The sequence below is a fragment of the Porites lutea genome, unplaced genomic scaffold (genome assembly GCF_958299795.1).
Source record: "Porites lutea unplaced genomic scaffold, jaPorLute2.1 SCAFFOLD_151, whole genome shotgun sequence".
In the NCBI taxonomy this organism is placed as follows: Eukaryota; Metazoa; Cnidaria; class Anthozoa; order Scleractinia; family Poritidae; genus Porites; species Porites lutea.
In genome coordinates, this window is record NW_027332330.1 from 907 (window position 1) to 15,881 (window position 14,975).

The following is a 14,975-nucleotide window of genomic DNA, read 5'->3' on the forward strand; positions in this document are numbered from 1 at the left end:
TAATGTATATTTCATTTTCTAAAACCAGTTAAAAAATTTGTATGAGAATGTATATTTAGCCTTTTCGGAAGAAAATTTATTAAAATTTCATTTTTGTCTGATTTAGTTGATTGGTTAGACGCGTCCTAACTTCCACGTCTGACCGAAAATTTAGGGAGACCCAAATTACAGTTTTGTCCTTCCTCTTGGTCCTTCTGATACAGCTTTACTTGTAAAGGCAATTGATTTTGGTCCCGAAACCGACCTTACAGTCATGGCTGCTCACAAAGCGTTACATTCTCTCTAAAAGGCAACTACGACACACGTGCAATGGTACTGCGATGCCAAATGCATCACAGACCAAGTATCATTTCGTTAGTACTTTAAAAACCTCTCGGAAGTTATGGATCAAATATATTCAGTATCGTTTTTCAGTTTAAGCGTTGAACAATACCAGTGGATATTATATTGATATGTTGAAAGAAATGTTCATGTTTTCACGTCCCAGCAACTGGCTTTGGTGCAGCTCTTACCCAATTCTTTCTTTCTTTTTTTTTTTTTATTTTCCTCAATTCTAAAGTAATTGCCCCCGCAGGGATTTCGCCCAGAAGGCAAATAAAAGGAACTGAATGTAAAAAGTGATAGAAAAATAGCGAAGAATTCAACTTCTAATTAATTAAATCAAATCTTATTGTTTAGAATAAACTATTCTCAAAACTGAGAATGTTTTGATCAAAACTGCGTAAATCGACCTGAAACTGTGCATGGAACCGTGCTTTTCCTGTATTTATATCACCTATTATATGGAATATGTGTGAAAATCTTCCTTATGAATCGGTATATTTCAAAGAGCTACACAACGAGCAAGAATGCTATTGACCGACAATATGCAGAGCGGAGGCAGCTATAGTGTCAACTATTACTAGTTGTAAGAGTATTTAGTTGCGTGTTCAGGATTTGTCCTAGGGCAATATCAATTTTAAGCATACTGGCCTTCTTAATGACTGTTGATCCACGAAATAAATCAAGATGGAGTCATTATCGTTGTAAATGGGTCAAAAGTAGATTTTCCAGATGCAACTGAGATGCACGCGACATAAGTAAAGAAATGCACGAATCATCAACTACAGTCTGTACCGCTACAGGTGTTACTGATAGTCCTGCACAACGATATTGGCGTCATCTCCTGATGAAGACCAGCAAAACGCGGTCGATACCTTGTAATCGATGACAAAATGACTGTCGACAAGACAAACATAAACAAGGCCTATCAAAGCCTTGGTATTCTTAAATTGCGAAATTTTACACACTGAGTCAAGGGTCCTAATAATTGTAAAGTTAGTGCAAAATCGAACCTGAGAATAACAATACCATCTTTGGACATTTTAATGCCGATTGAGTTTTCCTGCACTCTGTAGTATTTGATTATTCCTGTACGTAAGAGATAAAGACCAGAAGAACGACGAGTTTCCACTATTTGAATAAACAACGTTTTCGCAGAGAAAGCATTTAAACTGCAATCTTAGATAAAAGAACATCCCAAGAATTACTCGGTCATTACTTTAAGGATCTATCGGAAATTATAGATAAAAGATCTGCGGTATCTTTTTAAATTGTAAGGCCGCACCGTTGACTTTCACTAACAACAACAACAGAAAATAAAAAATGAGGAGTTCATGTCAAAACTAGAGTCTGGTGCAATTGTTACAATTAACAACAGATCTAGATCGGGACAGACCAAAGGCTTTTTTGTTAATATCATGATGAGAACTTTGAATGCTAAGAAGTGCACAGAACTGGAACATTGATATATTGCTTAATGGCACTGTCAAGTCAAATGAAGATCTCTCTCTCACTTCAAAAGTTGATAGCCACTTACAGAAATGTTTTCTTTGCAGGTAATCAGGAGTTATTGAGACCAGTATCTCACAATAACTTAACTGAATGAAGTGCTTTTTTTCCAGTTTGGAGCCATGATTTTATGTCTTGTCCTTGTTCTTCTTCATATAACAGTTCACGAAATCTTTTATGCCTCCTATGTTCTTCTAAGATTTTAACATGGCCATTATCAATATTTTAGATATTGAAGTAAGCCACTGTGCAACTTATAACTAACACGCGCTGATATCTTTTGTCTTTGTTTTGCCACACCAAGCCCACTATACTGAAATAAAAAGCCGCCCATAGACGAAGACATCGCTCAGTATATCATTGCCATTCAGGAACACATTTAATTTGAAGATAAGTCCGAGTGCCTTTGTGAGGTAAAGTATTGTCATTTGCTCTCTCTTTTACTGTTATATTCTAACTACAAAATTGTGTTGAAAGTGATCTACAATTAACCCATCGCAATGATAGAGATGTGATGGTGAGTTTTGAGCCTGCATGGTGAAAACATAATATTGAGATGTTGTTTCATTCTGTGACACAATTGTCTCCAGTCGAGCCTATGAATTAACTTATGGTTTCTACTCCAGATGCTCTACCACTGCGCTGCAAGAGAATAGTGGGAGCTAATTAAGACCATTAAAATAGGTTCATGAAGGCTAGTAACCAGAACGTTCTACAATCTTGGACAAAACTGTTGAGAAAATTGTATACTTGCACAGCATTTTTCTAAACATCGTAGCTGTACCAGTTCTTCCCTCTACTCCTTCCCCTGAAAGCAATGTTGTTGTGTATTCAAAAGAAAGCCTGATCCCTGGGCGTTTGTGGGAAGCAACATTGAATTGGGGGAAGGGGTTTTCCTTTCCGAAGGCGTCGTTTTGGAAATAGTTTTGTTGCGTAGGAAATTGGACATGATGGGGAAACCTTTCTCAAGTAGTTTTGTCCGGGATCGTAGGTCCGACTCTTACCGGGAGTAATTGGAGTTTTTTCGAGTCGCCGGTGTGCACAGTGTTCAGTCAAAAACGAAAGGTTACTTCCCTTTTTTCACACAGCGGCATCGAAGAAAAAATTCATGTTCTCCCACAGGAGTCGAACCTATGACCATCCGGTCACTACCCCGGATTGTTTGCCACTGAGCTACAAACGAATGGCGGGAGCGCGACTATTAAAGGTTCCGAACCGCCTGTGTCGCTAAATGAAAAATATCCTTCTCATGTATTCAACAGGCTTAAAATTCACCATCACATATATATCGCTGGCCAAAAAAGAATACCTTTCTGTTAAACGTGGTTAAAGTTTTATGTTCTCTTTTTCAGAGAGATGAAAGTAGCAATGCATAACGCTGCACAAAAAATGCTGCCGATCGCGTTCTTCCTGTAAACAACAACAATTTATTAAGGTATTTCCATATCTATACATGGCATTACCTATCTAATACTTATGAATAAAGTACAAATATATCATTTATAAATATATGGCAAAATAAAAAGATTATATTCTTTTCTGAAATAACATATCATGTCTGTAACGCATACATTCAAAAACAAAAGCAGCAATTGATCTACAAACAGAGGGATCTATACTATTAAAGAGAAATAAAAGTTTTGAAGTCACATCTAAGTCCTTGAAAAGTGTATATCTATCAGATATTTCACTGAAGAATTTTAAACGTAAATTGTCATAAAGTTTGCAGAAGAATAGAAAATGAAGTTCATTTTCAACTTCATTCGTCTGACATAGATAACATATTCTTAAATTTTCGGGAGTTTTAGGTACTGTGTGTCTGCCTGTTTCAATATGTAATCGATGATTTCCTAGTCGAAATTTATTGAGTGAGGTTTTGTGAAGTGGATTTTTAATCATATTTAAGAATTCTGCTTTTTTATTATCGTTCTTAAAGGTAGTATAAAAATTCAATTTTCTATTTGTTTTAAGGAGGGTAAGTTGATGCTCAGTTAGAGCATTATTGATGTTTTGCTTGATGTAAGAGGTGAAGACTTTTTCGTTGTTTTCATTCAATGTTATGGCGGTTGCGTTGTACTTGCTACATATAGTTTTTATTTTCTGCATCAAACCTGGCTGGTTGTTATCGGCCATTTCCTGGGAGAGTTGTAGACATTGTTTTGCTATGTTTTTATCTGGCATATTTTGTAAATGAATCCAAAATTTAATAATTGAGGTATCTATAGTTAATTTCAGCGGTAATCTACCTAGTTCATTTCTAGCAGCGACGTTTGGACATTGTTTATTTACGCCTAAGGACTGTTTGCAAAAATATATATGCGTTTTTTCAATTATGTCTTTTTCCCAGGCGTTAAAATCATCTTTAGTATATATGCCCCAGATTTCAGATCCATATAAAAGAATGGGGAGGAAAAGCGAATTGATGAGTTTATTGGTTATGTCAATTGGTAGTTTCAAGAAATCAAGGTAGCGTCGTATCGCAAAAAACGATCGTCGTGTTTTTTCTTTTAAGTTTATTTTACACACATTGAAGTTCCCATTTGTAGCTAAATTGATACCGAGGTATGTATAATTGTTAACAATTTCTATTTTGTCATTGTTTATCTTAAAACAATATTTGTTAAGGACTGATTTTCTACATTTCTTTTGAAAAATCAGAACTTTAGTTTTCTTTGAATTAACAGATAGCAACCATTTGTTACAATATTCAGCGAGCACAGAAAGCGCTTTTTGAAGTCCTTCGGCTGAATGGGAAATTAGAACAAGATCATCTGCATAAAATAAACAGTTCAGATGAGTTCCATTTGGTAAAATAATAGGGTCTGTGTCTTGTCGGTCAAGTAAAAAAGGGATTTCATTTAGATATAGGTTGAAAAGCATAGGAGAAAGGATACAACCTTGTCTAACCCCTTTGCAATAGTTAAAGAATTCCGTTCGTTGACAATCGGAAAACTTTATGGAGCATTTAGTTTTTGAATAAAGGTGCTTTATTAAATCATAAAATTTTCCCCCAATGTTGTACCGAAGGAGTTTATAGAATAAGCCATCATGCCAAACCGAATCAAAAGCCTTTTTGAAGTCAATAAAGCAGGTATATAATTTTCCTTTTGTAGTTTGATTGACGTATTTATCGATTAGTGTTCTTAAGGTAAATATGTGATCAGTTGTACGATGATTCGGTAAAAAACCTATTTGAGCTTCATGCAATATGTCTTGATCGATTACAAAATTTTTCAGTCTGGTATTAAGTACTGAGGTGAAAAGCTTTCCGAGACAACTATTTATACATATACCTCTATAATTTCCCGGGTCTTGCTTGTTTCCAGATTTATAAATAGGGGTTATTATTCCTTCGCACCAAGAGCTAGGGTAAAAACCACTTTGGAGTATAAGGTTAAATAATTTTTGGAGTGCGGTTTTCAAGAATTGTACGCTGGCTTTCAACATTTCATTACGAATTTTGTCAGGTCCCGGAGCTTTCCTTGACTTAAGTGATTTGACCGTAGTTTCTATTTCATTAATTGAAATAGGGCTATCTAAGTAGTTGTGAATGTTTTTCGTTTCTTCTAAACTGGAAATGTCTTCCTTTAAGGAAACAGGATCTGTATAAAAAGAAGGGGGGTCTGAAACCGAATGTAAGCGTTTAAAATGGCTAAATAGACTGTCAGCTGGAATATCGTTTTTGTTAGAGGGGGAGCGTTGTTTTTCTTTTAAAGATTTGAGGTAAGTCCAGAATTTCTGACTGTCTTTGTTTTGTATGAGGTCCTCAACTTGAGAATCTAGTAATTTTGCTTTTTTGTGTTTAACCAATTTCTTAAAGTTTTTACGCATGCTGTGATAGTCGTGTCTGAGACTTTCATCATAAGGTTTTTTATGTTTCTTGTTAGATAGTCCCCTTAAATTTTTCCTTAAAAGGGCACAGTCCTTATCAAACCATAATTTATGCTTTTTTGGTTTCTTTTGTGTACAAGCTAATCTGAGAGAACAGGCGCATATATCATTTAAAATGTTTGTAAAATGTTCCGTAGCAGAATCAATGCCTTCACTGTCCATGGCAAAATTAGTATTTTCAAATAGATTTAATCGTGAGAGGAATTTATCTTGTTTTAAGATATTAAGAAAGTGTTCTCTTGAAGTTTCATTCCAGATGAATTGTTTAGGAAGATCAAATGCTTTTGCTTGCGGAGGAGTATTTGTTTGAGGGGAAATTGATGGGGAAATATTCAGCCAACAGATAAGTTGAGAGTGATCCGAGAAAATTGTTGGTTCTTTAACAATAAAATTTTCCGTCAAGCTTAATATTTCATGACTAACAACGAAGTAGTCTACGGTGCTGATTCCTTTTGGAGAATGATAAGTAATGTTACCAAAGGAGTCTCCTGTCGTCCTCCCATTTACGATTCGTAAGTCACATGACTTGCAAATGTCTAGTAGTGATTTACCGTGTTCATTTATATGGGTGTCGTAATTTCTCCTTTTTCTTAGGTTGCGCTTAGGAAAGAGGTTATCGCCGGGTATATGATTATTTTGATCAATGTCAACGAAATCTAGAGCAGAGCCTGTTCTAGCATTGAAATCACCTGTCAACATAATAAAGCCTTCTGCACTATAATAAGCAATGTGGTTTTCGAGATCATCAAAAATGTCAGGGTTAAAATAGGGCGAGTCCCGAGGGGGCACGTAAATGGCACATAAAAATATATCCTGATCTATAGCAAAATAGTTTTTATCAATTTTGCACCACAAAAAATTAGTATGATATGAGATTAATTGGATGCCTTTCTTGAAGGTAGTTCTAAAACCAAGAGCAATTCCACCTGAAGATCTGCCATTTTTCTTTCGATGATGTTTTTTACTGGGGTTTGTGAAAAATTCATAACCCGGCAAAGAAATTTCATCTGACCTCCAAGTTTCAGTCAATACAATTATATCACAATGATTGAAAAAATGTAAAAAATCACTATTTGATAATTTGTTACCCATAAAGAAATTTTCGGATAAACCATTCACATTCCAACTAGTTATAGATAAAACGCTAGATCTAAGAGAGGACATATTCTATAACTACCACTCAACTAAGGAATAGCAGTAAAAAACAACTCAAATGAAGTAAGATAAAGTAATGGATGAAAATCAAAGTAGGAAAAGGATATAGGGTATCATTGATGACGTGTAGATTCATAAAGTCTCAAGAGTTCCATAACAGTGTTAATATTTATTGATTGGGGTTTCATTCCAGCTTGGGTGGTTGTTTCTGGAGGGGGCATCCTCGCCATTTCAGCATAAGACGGTTGTGGTACTGATTGTGTTACTGGTTGTGGTTGTGGAACTGATTGTGGTATTACTGATTGAGCAGTGGATTGGTGAATAGGTGGAAGTGACGGGTAGTTGACTTGGTGGGGAAGACGATTTGCATTGGTCATGAGAGGTCCTAGGCCACGAGAATTCTGAAAGGTCGTAAGAGGGGATCGCATAAGTGGGGGAATCAGTTTGTCTGTTGATCCAATGCTTTTTCTTGGAAGTCTTAATCTGTTGAATATGACATCTTTCAGGTTGGTTACCAATGCACCGATTTTGCGCCTTTTGAGATGTTTATTATCGTGCAGGTAGTCTTCTGGAATATTTTCGTTGTTCACGAGATGAACATTTGGGTATGGAGCGCAAACCGTGCCAAGTTTGGAATTTAAGTCAGATCTGCGTTGATCCGTTGCATCTCGACGCTTGAGAAGGGAGGAGATTAGCACTTTAGAAGACGGGTACTTTTGGGAGGCGATTTCAACCATGGTCTCGAATTGAGTAAGACAGGAGTCGAGTGAAGATCGTTCGATATCGTTTGTTCCAACATGTATGATAAGATGACTTGGCCGACCAAGAAAGGATTCAGTAAGTGTTTTTGTTACTGAAGAGAGTGTTGGACAAAACATTTGCCGTGTTTTTTTGTCAGGAATGAACCTAGCAGTGTCGATATATTTTCCATTTGAATCAATTAGGATAACAACATCATCATTGATAGCGCCCTCAGGTGGGTTTTCCTCAGAGGGGGTTGTATTGTTATCATCAGAAGAAATCTGGGAATGGTCATTGACAGACACATTTGGGGAAGGCGGCGAATCGCTGGTGCTCTGATTGGAAGAGGTTTCTTGAAGGGCAGCAAAGGTGTTGGAAATTATGACATCATCAGGGAAAGTTAACTGTTGTTCTTTTTCTTGATCGGAACGTTTGTCTCCTTTATTATTATCTTTATCTTTCTTTCCCAAACCATGTTCTGTCATCATGTCAGCGATGGAGTTGTGTAATTTCTCATTGTAGGATTGCTCAAAGGATTTCAGTTTTCCTTTGACGTTTTGAATTTCGCTTTTGAGCTTAGCGTTTTCTGATTTGAGAGTCTGGTTTTCATCTTCTAAATCTGTAATACGTGAAGATAAGGATTGGATTTGTACTTTTGAGGATTTTTCGACCTGTGTAATTTTATCCATTAGTTGAGATATTTTATTTTCAACAAGAGTCTCTAGAGACTGCGATTTCAGGACAGAGTTAATTTCGGTAATTTGTACTTCGAGGTTACTGACGACTGCTTTCAATTCAGATACCGTTGCACTTTTTCTTGAGGACAAACTTCTCATTGAATCTAAAGAATTTCTTCGTTTCCGGTTTATTAAAGGTGTTGTAAACACGGGGTCTGGAGCGGTTGTAATTTCAGGATATGTGTCCTGATTTGCGGCCATTGGATTAGACTTTTTGGACATTGTTTTGCCTTTTTTGCTTGGTAGTGTGTTGACTGCAGCCGCTAGGTTTTGCAGAAGGGCTTTATCCTCTGGTATTTCGACATCTTTAGCGTGAGACACGTGAGGATTTTGTTCCTTTGTATCGGGATCGTGTTGCAAAAGGGGATTTGATATGGCGATTTCTGTCAAATTCTTTAAAATAGGGAATTCTTGATCCGCCCAGACTTTGAAAGCATAACCTTGGAACATAATTACTCCCGTAGTTAAGTAGAGATGTATTGTGATCAATAGAGAACGGTGCGAATCACTGATGGTGTCATTTCGGTGTTGTGACAAGTCGGGTAGCTCTGCTGTGTGTTCGAAGTCGATTTTGTAAATCTTTATCTCGATCTCCTGGAAGTTTGACGAGTCAAAGTTTTCATGGTCGATCCATTCAATGTAGTAACTGTTATTGTCCTTGAGTGTTTCATAATAACGGAATTGGAACGTTCTGATCCAATGAAGAATTCGTTCCTCCGATGTCACAAAGGCTGCACACTTAGACGATGGTTTGTAGATGTCTAAATCAATTTCTTCAAACTTCACGGCTTTTTGCTTGTTTGCTCTTTCTTTGAAGTTACTGATCAAATACTTGCTTTGAATCTCATCCATTGTGAGAGTTTTACCGCTTATAACCGAAGAAAAGTGGTTAAAAGCGAGACATTACTCGGAGACACGTGGAGCTTGTCCACACACCGCCATGTTACAGGCAAGAATATATATTGCAGTCGTTACAGTTGACAGCGAGAATTTCGGTATGTCAAGAACTTTGCTTAAAGTATACTTGCTACTTTTTTTTCTAAGCATGAAGAAATATTGAGTCATTAGCGAAGGGGCACACTTCCTGTTTTTGTTAACCAAGTGTGTAACCGTGACGTTAGCTGCAAACCAGAAATATCTCTTGAGTCTGTGAAGCTTGGTGTTAATTACTGTTCTATCGTTCCATCAAAGAAAAGCTTCCTAAGCAAGATGAGCCTTCCTTCAGCCTTGAGAATTGTTGCCATGCATATCATAACGTGAAATATTCTTACGATACTTTTGGTGATCAAAAAATGCTAGCAGACACTCCAGAAATATTGGATCTGTCAAGGATTAATTCAAAACAATGGGCCTTTGGTTAGCTGTTGATGGTGATGTTTTTTTGTTGTTGTTTAGACTTGTACGTTGTCTTTACCGTTTTATATACAAGGTAGCCTGCGAGAACAGTCGTCTCCCCTCGCTCCTCGGCGCTAAGGGCGTTTCGCCTCAGCGGCAGAAATATCCATACTGTTGACGTCAATAAGGTCTGCTCGGAATCTGGTCAGAAGCTCTGATTGGTTGACGTAGTAGATATATTGTTTTAACTACTGTTTACGAACGGCAAAGAAAGAACGAACGGTTAAAAACAGTCAATGTTCGCGGGATATATTCTTCGTAGGAAGAAACATTTGAGTTTTGATGGAGCTCGTTCGCACAAAAAACACAAACACCATAATCGACCAGGAGAAATATTTGGAGCCCCATGACTACCGGATTTGTTATTAAACATTATGAAAACAACAACAGCAATAACATGCCGTTTGATGAACATGGTGCATACCAGGCTATGAAAATGAAAAAGTAAATGAGTGAAATAATATGGTTCCTCTCTAGTCACATTAATTACCTCTCGAATAACCTTAAAGAGATAAAACGCCGATTTGACAAGAACATTACTTTTATTTACATGCTTAGGGTATGAAACTATTGGATGTTACAGGGACACATCAAACCGAGCAATCGAGCCCTTGGAAGGAAAGGATTCTATTTTGGATGGAGCATATTGGACTCGGACGAACCCCATCGCAAAGTGTGCCCAGGCTGCAAGAAGAGCAGGTTATGGCATGTTTGCAGTTCAACATGGTGGCTGGTGTGCGGCCAGTGCTACAGCACCAAAGACCTTTGACAAGTATGGAAAATCTACAGCTTGTGGATCTGATGGCGAGGGAGGGCCATGGGCTAATCAGGTTTATGTCATCAAAGGTAAACTAAAGTATCTTCCTTGTGATAAAGAAGACCTGAATATTGTATGCCACTTTCAAAATGACTTGGTTCATTGTCGCCAAAACGTTGTCAACGACAACGAAACTTAATCGAAAAAACTTAGAAAGCAATTCTCATATCCTCTCTTAAAATGTATGAGCAGTAATGTTATATTTTAAATAAAATTTTAGCATCCATTGGATGCTACCTGGACAAACCGAGTCGAGCAATTCAACCACTGGAAGGAAAGGATTCTATTTTGGATGGGGCATATTGGACTCGAAAGAATCCAATTGCAAAGTGTGCCGTGGCTGCAATGAGAGCGGGTTACAGCATGTTTGCAGTTCAACATAGCGGCTGGTGTGCGGCCAGTGCTACAGCACCAAAGACCTTTGACAAGTATGGAAAATCTACAGCTTGTGGATCAGATGGTGAGGGGGGACCATGGGCTAATCAAGTTTATGTCATCAACGGTAAGACGTTGTTTCGATTCAGGTCCCTCATGATCAGTCACTTAGAAGAGACACAAGCCATTGTATGCTATCAGTTGCCAGTCGTCCAGTAAACTTTTTTTTTTTTTGAGCAACTTACTTTTCCCATTGTAAAGCAGAAGAGGTAACTATGATGTAGACCTGACGCTTGATACTATGGAAAATAACCATAAACTAAAAGATGACATGACTCACTATCAAATAAAAGTAAAGAATCTCGCTAGTCAATTCTTAAATTCACCCTATTTTACCCTTCCATGAGCACCAGCTCCCAGTATTCGAAAGTTTTATTCTGTTTCCGTTTATATCTCCTTTTAGGATATGGATCCATTGGATGCTACAAGGACACCGGAAACCGAGCAATTTTACCCTTGGAAGGAAAGGATTCTATTTTGGATGGGGCATATTGGACTCGAAAAAACCCCATTGAGAAGTGCGCAGTGGCTGCAATAAGAGCAGGTTACAGCATGTTCGCAGTTCAACATAGTGGCTGGTGTGCTGCCAGTGCTACAGCACCAAAGACCTTTGACAAGTATGGAAAATCTACAGCTTGTGGATCTGATGGCGAGGGTGGACCATGGGCCAATGACGTTTATGTAATCAGAGGTGAGACAGCTAGTGTTTCGATGTACACCCGCATTATTAGACATCACATGCCACCAGTAGCTAACCATCGTGTCTTTTTTCTTCTTTTTGAAGCATCAGACGAAATTTCATCGTAAATTCGGAGGGTTGTGGGTTGAGTTTCTTGTCGGTTCTCTCCCATGCCCCGGAAGGCTTTTCTTGGGTACTCCAGTTTTTCTCTTTTTTTTTTCTGGACTCTCTCCTGCGTTCCCTGGAATTAGTTAATAAGGATCAAATACATATTTGAGAAAGAAAGAAACCCCTATATAACACTAAAATTCAGCAAGTAAATTTAAAAAGAAATCCTTTTTATAGGAAAAGTGCAAATGTTGAAAAAAATGGCTGTCAAATTTCGGTTGCCATAGAATTCAACGTATGCTTGGCCATACCCTTTACGACAGCCTTCAAATGTTCCCAGATAATTTTTAGAAAAGTCTTTAGTTTTCATAGCTCAAGAGGCTTTTAAACGATCTTTGCTTATTAAGGATATGAATCCATTGGATGCTACAAGGACACCGCACATCGTGCAATCCACCCCTTAGAAGGAAAGGACCCTGTTTTGGATGGATCTTATGTGAGTCGAAAAAACCCTGTGGAAAAGTGTGCCGCAGCTGCAATGAGAGCGGGTTACGGCATGTTTGCAGTTCAACATGGCGGCTGGTGTGCGGCCAGTGCAATAGCGCCACAGACGTTTAACACGTATGGAAAGTCTACAACTTGTAAGGATGACGGCGAAGGTGGACCATGGGGTAATCAAGTCTATGTGATCAATGGTAAGACTGTGTTTCGAGACACGCCTCCAATCTGAATTTGATGATGGAACATGAGCCATTTCATGCTAACAGCTGCAAAGAATATTGGACATGTTTTCGTTTTTTACGCAACCAGCTTTTTGTCACAGTTATTTAATTCTGAAGGTAACTATGGTGTAACATATCGTAATGGAGCAGATCTTAAGGTAACAAGGCACGACAACTATGATAAATAAATATAAAGATAGCCTGGTTCCCCATCAGTTAAAAGTGACGGAACTCGTAACTTTAAAAACGTAAGTCCATTCTTATACACGGATGTTTTATCCTGTGTTTAGTTTTGTATTCAGGATATGAATCCATTGGATGCTTCCGGGACAGGCCAAGTCGAGCAATTCAACCCTTGGAAGGAAAGAGTTTCCTTTTGGATGGAACATATTGGACTCGAACGAATCCCATTGCAAAGTGTGCTGCAGCGGCTATAAGAGCAGGTTACAGCATGTTTGCTGTTCAACATGGCGGCTGGTGTGCAGCCAGTGCTACAGCGGCGAAGACGTTTGACAAGTATGGAAAATCTACATCTTGTAAGGATGACGGCGAAGGCGGACCGTGGGGTAATCAAGTTTATGTGATCAAAGGTAAGGTAGCGTTTGGATACACGCCCGTCATTTATTTAGATGAGAGACATCAGCCAGTGCAAAATGATAATAGTTGCCAAGCATCTTGAAAATAATTTTCCTTCGTACAAAACCTGGCTTTACGCCAATGACTGGATTCACCATCAGATAAGTGACAGAAAAGTTAACTCAGGAACCATTTTCGTAAACTCGCTTTAAACCCTTAAGAGCACCAACTCTCAAAATTTAAATGCATATTTGAAATTACATGGTCGGCGCAGAAGTTTCCGAAGGGCGGGAACCAGTGGATTTAACTGCGAAGGCTAAGGAAAGTGGGGGTTGGGGTAAGAGATCCGAGGACGTCTTCTATGCGGGTTCAAACGGATCTAGCGGTTATAAGAGAGTTAACAGGATTTTGGCGATAGAATGAACAACCTAAGCGGTTGCAAAAGAACCTGAAAATTCAGGCTTGACCGGGAATAGAACGCTTTGCCTTTGCGATGACCGGACGCCACGCTCAGATTTTTCTTAGCAAAGGAGGAATTGATAACTTATTGTCGAAAAGCTGAATGCATTGCGTTTCCGTGCAGGCCACTTTTTTATAAAAAGCTTGATGTTCCTGTACTTAATTGTAAATTACAATGTCTATAAACGTGCACTCTTACAGACATTTTATAAACCCATAATATAATATGTCTGCAATTTTGACCACTTTTTGCGAGACTACATCGCATAAAATGTCCATAAAATCCTAATGTTTTCCTTGTAAAATTCAATCTACATTTACAGAAATTTTAAACCTTTCCACCTTTTAAAATGTGAACATAGTCCTTGTAAAATACTCAAGGAAAAAACTCTGTATAATTGATAAGATGAAATGTCAACAAAATCTTCGTAAATTTAACAAAATAACGGTGGAAAACGTTAATGAAAAGTTGAAAAAAAAGTTTTTACAATGTTTACAAAAAGTGCAAAGAATGTTTGTACAATAAACTCGGAGAAGTACAAGGAAACTGTGCAAGATGTTTGTTTGTTTGTTTGTTTTTTTCAATAAAATAACAATGGAAGGAAAACAGAAAGAACACAAATCCCAACAAAATGTGTGCAAAAGTGAACAAAATGTTTGTAAATGTCCATAAACAAAGTACACGTCTTAAAAATTTAAGTATTTTATTTTAATTTTTTTCCAAATGCTGACATAATAGATATTTGTTTCATTATTACAATAAAGAATTGAATACGTACATATAGAAACGATGATATTTTATACAAGGTATGTGTAATTCTCCAGTCATCGGATATATATATATATATATATATATATATATATATATCTAGCCGGATTTATGAAAACCGTACCATCGGACACCAGCAGCCCACACACCTTAAACTGACTCAACTAAAGTAAATATGGCCAAGACACTCAGCTCTTACCCATGGTTCTCTTAAGTTGACTCTCTTCTTGGTTCCTGATTAGCAAAAGAAACATTCCAGTCCATCAAAAAGACACTCTGGACTTGTCCATACACTCTAGCTGCTTAAAGGCCCTGAATGACGGAGGACGCTTGAGACTTAAGCAAGTTCTAAGCAGAGAAATTCAAGGTTAAATCACCCCCCCTGACTTCCTCCACCCCCCCAGCCTAGCACGTGCTTAAGGGGAATGCTTTCATTGGCCAATGGGCCTCAAACGTTACAAGAATTTGACATGACAAACCAAAGGCAGACATGAGCAGTGCACTGACTCTCCCAGACCAGGACTAACGGAAGGTACAACGCTTTTTCAGCACCCTACCCCCCTAGGGATTGACATGGAGGCCCCTTTCCAACCCATGGCGAGTTAGCTCAGGGACTGAACTTGTCAATGAGACCAACCAGGACAGCAAGCCCCCTATGTTT

The 14,975-nt window shown here is 38.0% G+C and overlaps 1 protein-coding gene across 1 annotated transcript; it reads left to right on the plus strand.

Annotated features, from left to right (window-relative positions):
* Positions 1-2,218: 2,218 nt before the first annotated feature.
* LOC140925482 (uncharacterized) lies at positions 2,219-13,189 on the plus strand. The gene is made up of 8 exons (XM_073375428.1): positions 2,219-2,243; positions 3,183-3,243; positions 9,313-9,349; positions 10,308-10,595; positions 10,787-11,068; positions 11,405-11,692; positions 12,196-12,483; positions 12,801-13,189. The coding sequence occupies exons 2-8, from the start codon at positions 3,187-3,189 to the stop codon at positions 13,187-13,189; spliced, it is 1,629 nt and encodes a 542-aa protein (XP_073231529.1). The 5' UTR covers positions 2,219-2,243; positions 3,183-3,186.
* The last annotated feature ends 1,786 nt before the right edge of the window (positions 13,190-14,975 follow it).